This window comes from Diadema antillarum, unplaced genomic scaffold (assembly GCF_040938485.1).
Source record: "Diadema antillarum isolate AM-2024a unplaced genomic scaffold, OU_Dant_1.0 seq00000706_RagTag, whole genome shotgun sequence".
Classification (NCBI taxonomy): Eukaryota; Metazoa; Echinodermata; class Echinoidea; order Diadematoida; family Diadematidae; genus Diadema; species Diadema antillarum.
In genome coordinates this window covers 110,800-125,426 of record NW_027271611.1, presented here as the reverse complement: position 1 = coordinate 125,426, position 14,627 = coordinate 110,800, and the positions used below count along the sequence as shown (strand labels likewise).

Genomic DNA, 14,627 nt, shown 5'->3' with positions numbered 1-14,627 from the left:
TAAAAAATAATAATAATAAAATAAATAAATGATGGATTACAGACTTTTCTCTGAAAAAAAGAAGAAATGTATATTACATATACAAATTTTTAGCAAATCTATACAATCATGGAAATGACATCACTTTAATAACTTTTCCTCTAAGTTACCATACTGCTTAGAGGACTACTGATAGTGGCTAGTATTGTACTGTTGCATTAAGGTTATGATGCATGCATATGGGCAAATTATTCTGCGAGATATTCAGGACAACATTTCACAGAACAATTCTCCTTATCAAAAAAGAAAAGAAAAAAAAGAACAGGTATAAGCTAGGGCAATAAATCAACGATTTTTTTTTTTTTTAAAGACTAAAGATGAGTATGAAGAATGTTATGTCTGCTGGTTCAAATACCCTAATCATGTGATCATCGAAAGACCTTTAAGAAGTACCCCAAAGTAGTCACTGTGCTCAAATGATGATGACATCCCTTGAAGGACTATCACACTATTGAAGCAAGAAATTTAAACTGAAAAGTGGATATTCTAGTAACACTTCACGTGGGTGCTGAGTGAAATACCTAAGCACAAATTTTTCAAAACCACCATTCCCATTTCATGTTTGCAAGAACAAGATCTTACCGACAGTACACAAACCCTGCAAACTACAATCTCAACATCTCTTCAACATTCCATTTCATAAAACAAAAACAAAAACAAAAAAATAAACAACCTAACAAACAAAAAACCTACATATATGCATCTAATTGAAAAGTATTAGGACTGAAGGAAGTGACGTTTTAGGATATGAACCAAAAGGATGTTACACTTCCTTTTGTAGAAGACCAGTTTGCCCAAAGCCACAATTTTGCATAGGTCTAGTAAGTTCTCTGTACAACTCTGAACTGCCATGTGTAAGACACATGAGGACCATTCTGATGACGATAAAAGCATTTATCTGTCAAGCTGGTCAAATTTTAAGATGACTATATTAAATCACACGACACCTTGAAAAAAAATATCTCTATATTCTCTTATAAATTCACACTGGAATATACACATTTTTCAGTAAACATGAACCACACTGCAACTGCATGCAGTACATGTAGCTGGATACCAATTGTAAGTTATATCACTCACCTGCTGATAGCTGGCGGGCTGCTGGGCATAGGCTGCAGTACCCTGAGGGGGGTAACCAGCTGGTTGAGCAACTGGGTAGGGGGCTGGGGCCTGGCCCTGTGGCGGATAGGGTGCACCCTGGCCAGGGTAAGGAACCCCTCCAGGTGGGTATGCTGTTTAATGTTTCCAGAAGACAAAAAAAAACACAAACAAACAAACAAACAAAATACATAACATATCTTGAAAGTGTGCATGGTTGCGAATTATGTGCTCTATCAGACTTAAATGGAAACGCCTCTGCACACCATGATACACACATATTGAACATCAAGAAAATAGATGCCAAGGTACTAATGGATAACACTTGTCTAAAGTATGTATTCAATAAACTACAAACAATTAAAGAAGAAATACTGGCCCACAGTTCAGGAGATCCACATTTAATCATCTCCACTTCTGTAATTAAAGTCACTGGTATCCTATTGAAAAAAAAAAATCCCACACTCAATTTTGTTGAGAAATCTTGGACTTGATGCTGATGTTTTTCTTTTTATTGTCACACCCAACAGGTATATCTGCAGAAACAGTGGATATCCATGAAAGTGATAAATTTGTCAAGCAACAATAAAAAAAAAAATACTTATACTGTTTCAGACTGCAAAAATTGATGTATAACACTTTTAACCCGTTGAGGAAGAGTCCAGAGTATACTCAGGCAGGTGTCTATGGGAAATGCGTATTGTAGCAAAATCAAACCATTCTCAAGGGGTGAATAATCAGATGTGATCGTACAGGAACTTGGTATTCTGCTATCTCCATTAAAACATTATGACCAAAAAACATATCAAAGGATAAATTTCTACTATGACAACTCATTCCAAATCATGTTATGGCAATTTAGGTAATTGGACTGATCAAAGGCAATCTCTAGTGCCGTCAACATGCACACAGACATTCAAACCACTTGTAAGATACAATGTACTGTAAATTCAACCCGACTGGCAAGAGGTCACATTGTCTTCCTGCTTGGTGATACTATAAAATATGTCCCCCAAAAATTACAATAGGATTTTGGCATTGATAACACCCAATATGATTAAAACCGTCTAAATGCTACTTCAGGGTCTTAAAATATAACATCTTAGCTCTATTTTGCAGAAAACCCCATTCAATTTGGTTAAGTGGTCACAGAGAAATGTGGATAGTTGTAAAGCATGTCATGAGTCTGATTCTTCCAAGTTTAGCACTTGGATGCTCTTGGAACTGCATATTAATGTGTAAACACAATAGACAGAACTTGGAGGAAAGATATTCCTGACATGCTCTGACAAAATTCCTCATTTCTCTTTAACCACTGAAGCAAATCGAATAAGGTTTTCTGTAAGATGTGGGTAATGAGTTACAGTTTCATACCCTGAAATTGTATATGGATTGATTTACTATTTTTAAAGTTATCGTTACGGAGGGTAACATTGTAATTTTTGGGGGACATATTACTATACTTGGTTGTGGCTGAAGATCGACTAACCTTTGTCAGCATCCCCAGGATAAGGGGGAGGTGGTTGCTGTGGATTACTGCCGTCCATCATGGGTCTCAGGACTTCTTTGCAATCAGTCTGGACAGTAGATACATGAAAACAATTTCAGACACTTCACGAGAGAGCTCAGAGAATGCAATATCTACAAATACCTTTAATTACTGCCAATAGATATCACTGTTAATCTTAAAGTTGTAACAGATACAACTGAACATCCTATTTTATCTATAGGCAAATAGATCAACCAAGCAAATCTCATTCTTACTTTGGTTTTGAGCTTCAGAAACCCACTTCTGTTTCAGTTTTAGGGCCATTCTCACACAAGAGAAATTGCATTTTGGTTAAAGTTACTAGACAACTGTGAAAAAAAGAAAACTAATGCATCACCAGAAATTTAAATTGAAATAAATAAATAAATAAATAAATAAATAAATAAATAAATAAATATAAACATATATATGTATATGAATAAATGATTTAGCTATGTCCATCTTATTTTGAAAAAAAAGTGCCCACTACTACTATAAAAAAAATAATGATAATAAAAAAAAATTGTCAGTTGCTTGTTTGTTTGTTGTTGTTGTTGTTGTTGTTTTTTTTTTTTTTTGGGGGGGGGGTCACATGACTTTCTGCTCACACTCCATCTTCATGGTCACATGTTGCTTGTTTTGGGGGGTCACATGACTTTCTGCTCACAGTCACACTCCATCTCTATGGTCACATGCTGATGACAAGATTGCCGGACTGTGATGACTACTGCCTACATCCTAAACCTATAGCCACAGTTGCACCACTATACAGTAAATTGCTCATACTAGTCTGCCATAAAGACATCTACATCACAAGCAGATCTACATTGTACGCACCGTATATTATAATCAATACCTTGCCTTGAGCATAACACTATAGGCCATAATGCCATAGCAATCTTTTCATTGCACTGTGCAATTAAAGGAAACCAAATCACAAACAGAAATGTGGATTGAGTAAAAGCAGCAACATTAGTAGAACACATCAGTGAAAGTTTGAGAAAAATCAGACAATCGATGCAAAAGTTATGAATTTTTAAAATTTTGGTGTTGGAACCGCTGGATGAGGAGACTACTACAGGTTATGATGTCGTGTGTGGACAACAATATTAAGAAAATATAAGAATTCCACAAAAATCCACTTTTCATGAAAATTACATATTCCATCAACTTGACACTGACATTTGTTAAAGGGATAGTACAGTTTTGGTTGAGATGAGAATTTGGGCTTTTAAAGTTTTGCAAGATACCAGAAAACACTTATGATATAGCACAGAGCATACCATTTTTAAGAGCATTTCAAAGTTTATTTGATGAAAATCGGGTTTGGAATTGCTGAAACATCCAAAAACAAAGTAAAACAAAGCGATCGTTCCAGTGTGGGTCCCACACTTTATTAGAATCGCTCTTTTTGGATATCTTAGCCATTTCAAAACCAATTTTTATCAAATAAACGTTGAATTCCTCATAGAATTGCATGCTCTTTCATATTTCGTATGAGATTTCTTATTATCTCACCTAAAAATGTTAGAAACCTGAACTTAGGTCTCAACCAGTACTGTACAGTCCCTTTAAGAGTAGCTATTACTCCCCCTGCTTTCTGAAAGCGATTCGTCAAGTGCTCTTTCACAACATGATGCTAGAAAAGTGAATTTTTGTGAAATTCCCTTTATATTTTCTTTATTTTGTTGTCCACACATGACATCATAACCTGTAGCCTATTTTAATAGTCTCTTCATCCAGCGATTCCAACACCAAACTTTAAAAACTCATAACTTTTGCATCGATTGTCCGATTTTTGTTAATTAAAGTGAAAACATAGTTCTGGTAAGGGTTTGAGAACCCATCTTGCACCATTTCATATTTGCTGGCAATAACTACCAAAAGAATCTAGAAATTTACCTAGAAACTTACAATTGTTCCTGGTTGACGCGATTTGCCGGGATGATGAGTCATTTTGGAATATTTTTTCGATCAAAAATAAAAGTCTGTATAGGGCCTACCGACTTTCATTCCAGAAGGATCCAGGTTAACTCGGTCTCAGGGACAACTCCGCCCTATTTCAGACAATTTACACACAGTTCGTGATCGCCATATCTTATTCATAGGCGCACATTCATTTTGTATGCGCGCCACAGAGATTTTTGATGCACGCATTGTAATCTTGTATCAACTCCGGCCCATAACATGCGACTAGCCAGAAGGCAAAGGCTCCCATACCACACAGTACAACACTGTACAATCCAGAGGGACAACGTCTAAACTATACTACTCCCCCCCCCCCCCCCCCCCCCCAATCATCTGTATATTCATAACAAAGTGAGGCCAAGTTGTCCCGGAGTCTGAGTTTCATACTAGCGGTTACATTACTAGTAGTAGTAGCCTGGTGCTGACCCCGTTCTGACGCATCTTTTTAGTACTTTAAAATTTACTTTTAGTTTTAGTGATGAGATCGCGACTCCGGCAAACCTTTTTGGTTAATATTTCACATTTTCATCGTTACCCCAACGAATACCTTGTTATTATAGCGTTATTCCACTCCTTTCTTAGGCATTCATGTATATTTTGGAGCGAAATTTGACAATTCTGCATTCCAACCAGAACTATGTTTTACTTTTTTTTTTTTTTTCAAGCCCTCACCTATACATCAAAATACGCGGGCCCCAGGTATAATAGGGGCCTACTACCTACCGATACCAAAGCACAACAGTGCCTGTGCAGTGTGTGTAACACAGTGAACACAGCACAGCTCACTCAGACCTGGGAGGTGGAAAGATCAGATAGCGATAGGTTTTTCAGTCTATAAATGCGTAGAAAAATTGATAACTTTTATATAATGAAGAGTCGAGCAGCAGACATACCGTTTATTAGCTTGATGGTCAGGAACCGTTGGCTCTGTCGCAATTCTTATTCACGATTTTAATAGGCCCACACGAATAAGTGTCGAAGCACGCTAGAAGTCAAGGGGTAGTGCTAGTGTATCGCTGCTCTGACGTTCTTGCGTTACAGTCAAATCCCGTAATGACCATCTGTTATTTATCTTTTCTACGTATCTGTCTCTCTCTGCTAGTGCGTGACTGACAAAGTACGTGTAGCATGCATCTGTCGAATGTGGTCTCTGCTTAGCTCAAGTGTATGAATTATTTACCTATGTTTTATTAGAATTCATAATAGAAAATAAAATTTAAAAAAAAATTATTTTATGAGTGATCCCACTTACATTTAATGGGAACTTAAGATATGTATGATAGACAAATCGTTTTACTACTAGTAATCCATCAGTTTGATTTGGAAACGCAAATACGTAACGTCTGGAAATAAAGCTATAAATTGGTCTTTGGTCAAGGCCTTAATTTTTGTAACTCTATTAATATAAAAAAAAGTATCGATTTCTATCAAAAGATATTACTATATTCTGATTAAGATACATATATGATGACTACAAGAATATCAATTAGGGTAATTTAATATGTTTTATACTCTATATGAAACACACTCTCTAGTAAACTATTAGTGACTATGACTTGGTGTACGGCAAAGGATTGCCGTTACGTCAGAATTATAAATAACTTTATCCATGCCACACCTTCTTTCACTCATTTTGTATCAACATCGGTTAGGCCTGCAGTGAGTATTGACGCAACTAGGAAATTTGGGTCATTGTTGACGTACGTCACTCTTCGTTTGTACTTTGTACCGTGTAAAATTACCAGTACATGTAGTATATTAAGAACACAGTAATGGAAAAATATGGACATAGATTGTGACACATGACTGACACTCCTGACAGTCTTGTGTTCGATTGATATGAAGGCAAAAGTTATTCAAGATGAATAATACTAGTACTAGTATTAGCTTCCTATATTTTCTGCAATAGTCCTATGTCTCTCGTTTTGCATGATTGACTATACCTGAAATGTATGTAAATATGTAACCAGAGATGAATCCTGTTGATCGAGTTTTCGTAATAAAGGGTATTGGTTTTGATGAGTATTGACGAATACAATTATGTACTATCCTGGGCAAACCAGGGAAGAGGAAGAGACATAAGATTTTCTGCAGATGGTAAAACCTTTGTGGCTGTTACATTGAAATAATCTAAATGGAAGTACTTTCCGTCGGCTACGCAGTGTGGATACTTCGGATATACAATGGATGTATGCTTAGTTTGGGTCTAAGCTCACTTATGTGAACGTGGGTTCGATTCCCACTCGTAACTTTCCTCACGCGCCACCCGACATTTTGACACTTCTTTGTGTTTTAGCTCGGCGGGCTCTTTTACCAGCATTTCTCCAGTTTGGTAAATGGACTCAGTTGCTAAGCTGAGTTTTCGTGTTGGCCTGGGAAAGATAGTTCTACTGATTAGCAACTTTTCACATGAGATTCATATCCCAAATATAATCGAATGATGATACAGATTTGTAATAGCAGTAAAAAAAAAATATCCACAGCAACGTGTAATGATATTATGATGTGATATGAATACTAGATTCTATAATGATACAATCTCATAATGATGAAAATGATAATGATGATGATGATGATAATGATTTAAGAAGAAAATTAAAAATGAATATAGGAGCCTAATTACCACTGCCAAAATTATTGTTATAATAGTAATAACAATAATGATATTAATAACAATGATAATAATAAGAATTATTATTATTATTATTATTATTATTATTATCATTATTATTATCATTATTATCATCATTATAATTAGTATCTATCTCATTATTATCATTATTATTATTATTATTATTATCATCATCATCATTATCATTTTAATATCATCATCCCCTTGGCGTCATCATCCGAGTATCGAAAAAGGAAGCGCGTTATATAAAGGCATTATCATAATCAATATTGACTGATTTTCCGTAATAAAGGGTAGGCCCTAATATTGACGTCCCATAATGTACTTCTACAGGCAAACCAGGGCAGAGGAAGAGATTTTCACTTTCCTGATAAAACCTTGGCGGTTTGTTACATTGATATAGCTTACAGTGTAAGCACTTGCCGTCGGCTACGCAGTGTGGATACTTCGGATATACAATGGATGTATGCTTAGTTGTGGCCTAAGCTCACTTATGTGAACGTGGGTTCGATTCCCACTCGTAACTTTCCTCACGCGCAACCCGACATTTTTTGGACACTTCTTTTCATCTATAGAATTGGGCTCTTTTACCAGCATTTCTCAAGTTATATTGAGTAAACGGACTCCGTTATTATCATTATTACTATCATCATTATCATCATCATCATCATCATCATCATCCTCATCCACCATCATCATCGTATCGAGTGTGGAGTTCAAGCGCGTTGTAAAGGCATTATCATGTTGACTGAGTTTTCATAATACACTATAAAGGGTATATTTGGTTTTAAACTGACATTGACGTCCCACAATGTACTACTCAGCAAAGCAGGGAAGAGGAAGAAGACATTCAACTTTCCTGGTAAAACCTTGCAAGGTTGTCGCATTTATATAACTATGCACAGCCCAGTCGCTGTATAGGCCTAAATAGCTTCGCACATGGTCTGGTCGGGCTAGCATTAATATAACTTCAGTGCTATTTTCAGTGCTATTTTTACGCATTGGGATACTTTGGATGTATGCTTAGTTTTAACATGAACGTGGGTTCGATTCCCACTCGTAACTTTCCTCACGCGCAAACCGGCACTTTGACCAAAAATAACAATGATATAATGATGATGATGATAATAATAATGATAATAATAATAATAATAATGATAATAATAATAACAATAACAATAATAATAGTAATAATAATGATACTGATAATAATAATAATGATAATAATAATAATAATAATATTATTATTATTATTATTATTATCATTATTATCAATATTATCATTATTATTATCATCATTATCATCATGATTATTATTATCATAGGAGGCCTAATGCTATTAAACAATTTAGGCCTTTCGGGAATATGGAGACACAAACTGCAAAAAAAAAATAGTTGTTCTTTGTTTATAATCATCGTTAGTTATGATACCTTTTTCGGTCAAAATCATAAAACCATGAAAGTAGAAATGATCATATCAATATTATTATTATCATTTTATGAATTCAGGAATTTCTCATTTACCTTGTAGTCATCATTCTTTTTTAGAGACGTACTTTATGCAGCAACCATAAACTGAGTTGGATGTCCATTTTGGATTACTGTTTCGTTTGTTTCTTTCTGTTTCAAGTTTCATGGTTTAGACACCATTGCTTTTGTTTGTATGTTTGTTTGTGTAATTTGATTAAGTAGACCTTCATTCCACCTCCTCCACACACACACACACACACACACACACTACATTTTGGTGCTTTCAAAGAATAATTAAAAAGAAACAGAAATCGATATGAATAACCGTCGCAATTCCAAGGATTATTTTCCGAAATTCTTGCAATATGGGGGTAGGGGATTTCTCCATGTCCGAAGAAGAAGCACTATCCCTGTTCCCAACACATGCACCCCCCCCCCCCCCCGAAAAAAAAAAACCCACAACAACAACTGGTATATCACTGAGCAACAACGACAGAGCATTTTCAGTCTGACAAAGTGAAATCCTCACGAAGGCCAGTTCTGTGAGCTCATCTCTATAGTAAGACACAGTGTACTCACGAAGGTGACATGTTGAACTCGAAGTACGCCATCATGCGACATGGTATTGACAGTCATCTAAACTACAAGCAATCGTTTAGACTTCAAATTCAAACTCTGGCTTTATCATGACATTAATCATGAATTTTAACAAATTGTGCATTTAGACGGCTTCGCGAGTAAGTTTGGGTCATTGATGGGTTCAACACCACTGCTTTATTAGCCGCTATATAGCTCAGAAAGTTTTCAACTCTCTGTTCATAAGCAGATTTTGACTTGCTTCTCACAGCACGTCATTCTCACGCGCTATTTATTATGATTCAATAAAGCTTTTCATACAGTCATCGCTAGATCCACTGATACACTATAATACGTTAGCGCTCTCCCTGGATCAAAGCAGTCTGCAAGAACATTAAATGATCATCTAAGATGTGTGTGCGAGAATCGGACAAGCCGTTGCAATATAGAAGCAACATTGTCATCACGTGCAAAATGTATGCAAAGTCCTATATACATACACTTTTTCTTCAGCAATTCTTATGACAAGATCAAAGTGTGATTGGTGGACATTGATTTCATGAAGCTTATTGCATTTTCCCCTGATGACACCCCTTCTTAAGACTTTTTTTTTGATCTGTAATGTCCTTTTTTATTTGCTCTTTAATATCCTGTAGAGAACTGCATGCTACAAACTAAAGCCTTTTCAGCATGCAGTTCCCTCCATTTCCGACAACTCTTCCTTGATACAATTTAGTTTATAAAGTTTGCATAACATGCATTCCCTATAAAACTATGTTTTTGTTGTTGTTGTAAAGAAAACAAGAGCTGCATTGTATGCAAATGTCATGTTGTACTTTTAGTTTGAAATGAAATAAAACGAAATGAATGAATATCGTATAGATATGTTTGTGTCTATTCATCTTGGTCCTTACACTATATTATCTAATTAATGCAGCCACTGTACAAACGTTTGTTTCGTTTAAATGATGTATGGACTGGAATAGAATGGAATATAGAATTCAAGATATTATAGATTGCTCATAACTGTACAATTTCATAATATTTCATCGCTTCTTTACTTTTCAAGTTTATGACAAATATCCATTATTTCCAGAGACGTAAGGAAGAACGTACAATCAAAACATTAAAATACAATTCCGAACCTATAAGTTAAAGATATCAAAAAAATAATGATGACGAAGAGTGCTTAATCGGAGCAGGTTAACAGAATTATATCGTTGAAAATCGCAAAATGTGCAGTTCTGATTTAAAAGAAGGATTGAGAGCAATGATACTTACCAAAGAGCTATTATCAAGTTTATTTGGGAGGTGCATGGTGTCAATATTAAAAACATCGAATTTATCATATTTTATAGGAGTTTTGTATTAGCGTCTCTGTCGCATGGTCCAATTTTGTTTTCATCATCTTTTTATCGTACATATACATTTCTGTTGTTTTCCAATTGGTTGTGCGTCTAAAATATCAGTTTTGCATAATTGTTATATTGACTTCAATAAGATGTACTCTTTCTTGTGATTTTTAATTCGCTAAGCGCCTAGGGATGGCTGAAATAAGTTATTGTCATATAAGATAAACTGAACTCAACTAAAACTCAGTTCGATCACATCATGTCTCGTGACCCAATCTGCGTCACTGCCTGTATGGGTATAAGGAGGATCATTGTACACAGTCCAAGGCAACGGTAATCGTATCATATTGGTAGTTTTCCGAATCCTTATGTTTGTGGTGATTGAGCCTTTGCAAGTAAACCATGACCAGATATAGAACTTGAGTGATCAATTCTTTCTCCCTAACAGCGTTATCATCCTTTAGTGGTTGGATTGTGTTTTTTTTTTCTTCTTTTAATGGTAACTTAACGTGTACTACGCGAATACTTTTGCCTTTAATGTCGTGTATGTATAATGTTTGGTGCCTGATTTATTGTGTCTTTGTTTCTATGTTGTTGTTTTGGGGGTTAATTTTTTAAGTAAAGATTGCCTTCGCACTATTAATAGTGTAGGATATTCTCAATAATGGCCTCTGTTTGCGGCATTTAATTCCATCTGAGAAGAACGATGGCTGGATTGTTCATACACTGCAAAAAGTCCGGTGTTAGATAGTGAACACCGAGCTGGTGTTAAATTTTCGGTGCTCATTTATGGTGTTAAATTAACACCTACGGGTGTCATTTCCAATTTTTTAACTGTTTTTTTGAAGATTTTCTTAGTAACTGCACTTCTTGTTGATTTTTAATTTAAACAAGACGATCAAGAATTTTACATTAAGATACTAGATTTTTGAAAAAATGTGAAAATAAATTTACACCAAAGTAACACCAGCTGGTGTGGTCTCTTATTGAAGCTGGACGGGTGTTAAACCATTGATATTAACACCAACAAATATCAAATCAACACCATGTGGTGTCATTTTTGAATTAACACCAGTACAGTGTCAAAATAACACCAGGTACAGTGTCAAATTAACACCACGAAGTGTCAGGTGAACACTTTTCAACACCATCACAGTGCATTTTTAACACCTGTGGGTGTGGTCCTTTATTGAAGTTTGATCGGTGTTAGATTTAACACCGGTGGTGTTAAATCTAACACCGATGTTTTTACAGTGTACTCAGCAGTATAATACGATTGCTCAGCTGGTCTCCCATGGGGTCCAGCTGGATGTAAGGCGGACCACTTAAAGAAGACCTCCGGATGATTTTCAGATTTTACATTTGAACAACTATAAATAGGTTTTTTTTTTTTATTACTGAGGACAGAGTTTCAGAATTTATGACAATTTGGATGGAGAATAAGAATATCTTCAAAATTTATAACAAATTGCAATGAACAAGGATGATGACATGGCAGGGTCACCATCTGAGAATGCATGCGAATTGATGCTCAAGGGAGCAGAACAAAAGAAGGCATGCATAGATTATATACACGTGAACTTGCAAGCAAGCAGTATTGTAATGGAATTACACTGCTACATTAATTTCTGAAATATGCGAGCCTCCTTTGTCATCATCCTTGTTAAGTGTAATTTGTTTAAAGGGGCATTCCCGACGATTTTCATAATTTCGCATCCTGTAGTACATAAATCAACAGCTCCATGTATAGATTTTTGGAATTTATTGTGGTCCCTGAGCAGAGAAACAATACTTTGAAAAACCTTAGACATATTACACATCAACTCCTCCCCCCATGTCTTATACACCTGTACTCCAAAATCTAAAATCTAAATTTAATTGCCCCCTCAGCGATGTGTGCTTTTCTCCTTGCTCCAGAATCATTGTACCGTGTACTAATACTGCCTCCCCTCTCTATTGTAATTTCCAAGTGACATTGCGTGTCATCTGGGGCCCGTTGCATAAAAGTTACTATTATGGTAACTTTGCAATCCAATGGTAACTACCATGGCAACAATACTCAACAGCCAATCAAATCAAGAATTACATGGAAGTTACCATTGGATGGCAAAGTTACCATGATTGTGACTATTATGCAACGGGCCCCAGTTATAATGATAATGACCGCCCGGTTCAAAACCCAAAACACACACACACACACACACACACACACACACAATATCGCAGATTTAAATGTATTTTTGTTGTTGTTAAATGTAATGGATGAAAAAACAAACAAATGAAATGAACACCCAAAAGAAGAAACTTATATATAAATGCAACAAAATTATACCACTGACGTCTGGTTTGAAGTACGAGGGACATGGATATAATCATATCAATAAATTTAGAGAATTATATGTCTAAAGTTATTTCTGATTGGTCTCATAATTTAGATTTTTTTTTTTATCTGCCAGAATCCCTGTTTTAGTTTCAAGCAAACTGGTCTTACAATAGTCTGATTGTAATTTTTATATATTTTTTTTTTATTGTAATAAACCCAACATTTTTGTAATAATGAATTATTTCTCCGGGGAATATGATATTGATTGGTGTTATAGCATGTAAATGGTGCTTTTTATCATAATCATGATGAAAAATTGTATGATTAAAGATAATGATGATTTGAATATTGTTGTGATCCTCATCGGACGATATTGCCTCATCGGATCATCGCATGACATGTCTGACACTGACCTGATAGTCGACGAACACAAGTTGGATTCATCAGATTGCAATCCGATACACTTCGGTTGGTGGCCATGCATGCAAAAGCAAATAACTTTGCTGGTGACCAATGCAAAAAAGAAAAAGAAATGCTGTGGAATGGGGATATCTCGAAGAATGAAAACAGACATCCTATACTCTCATTGACTACAGAATCAAATTATACGCCTGATATTTGATATATAGAGGTACCTGTGTTTCTAATGCTGCCAAATTAAAGTTTCTTTTTTTTTTTTGCAATACAAACAAACTCAGTACATAATGGGCGATGATACATTTTCATCATCCAACCGGATGCGTGTTTGTTGATGTTTTTTTGTTTGTCTGTTAGAAATGAAGATATCGTCGTAATCGTGACGTATTAGCATTCGACAGTCTTTGAGTTTTTAATGGGATGTTTCAATATCATGTGTGCGTTTACTAGTCATGGTACTAGTTGTAAGTTTTTCGTTGTTGTTTTTTTTTCTCATAAAGGAGGTTCCTTCAATGCGACATCAGCGGGATTTGTACAAGTCATCATTCACTTCAGTTCAGTTCAGTTTAGTTTGGCATTTATTGCGATCCATCTGTAACCAAAATTGAAAATGCATTATACATTATACATCGTTTTATGATTTTATAAGAATGCATATTATATAATCGTGAAGTACAAAATAAAGTATAATCATGCAATTTCCTTAAAATGATACAGAATAGCAGATTTGACAAAAATGAACATTGGGGGAAAAAGTAGTCCATTGGAAAGCAAATCTTGTAAAACGTTTATCACTTAACTCGTGCTGTGTACATTTTATAATCCACAATCAATTCATGTACAGAAGGTAACAACAACATTATAATTATACAAGGTAACAACTTCAAAATACAAAGGAACACAGTTCAGACAATGCCAACAGTGTTACAACCTACAGATGCTGCAAATAGAGCGATGTGTACCCGGAAAAGACAAACACTATAGTAAGTACACACGTACTATGAATTCTTTCATAATATTTTATTATACATCATAATATACAAAAAGGACACGACAACATCACTGCAAATGCATAACGTTTTCAGAACGTTCCCTCAGCATCTTTTTTTAGAGGTTCTGTACGTCTTCGTCCAAAATAGACGTTCTTAAAATGAACATTATTATAACGTCAAACTTTGAACTCAGCATGTTGTTGTTTTTTCGGAAAACGTTTTAAAAACGTCA

General features: G+C 35.3%; 1 protein-coding gene across 1 annotated transcript in view; it reads right to left on the bottom strand.

The window, feature by feature from the left end:
- LOC139737810 (lipopolysaccharide-induced tumor necrosis factor-alpha factor homolog) overlaps positions 1-5,632 on the bottom strand; it is a 33,373-nt gene extending 27,741 nt beyond the window's left edge. The window contains exons 1-3 of the mRNA XM_071648486.1: positions 5,527-5,632; positions 2,627-2,714; positions 1,120-1,271 (exon numbers count right to left, since the gene is read on the bottom strand). Coding sequence (XP_071504587.1) covers positions 1,120-1,271; positions 2,627-2,687 — 213 coding nt within the window. The 5' untranslated portion in view covers positions 2,688-2,714; positions 5,527-5,632. The remainder of the gene's footprint in view (positions 1-1,119; positions 1,272-2,626; positions 2,715-5,526) is intronic.
- Between the last annotated feature and the right edge of the window lie 8,995 nt (positions 5,633-14,627).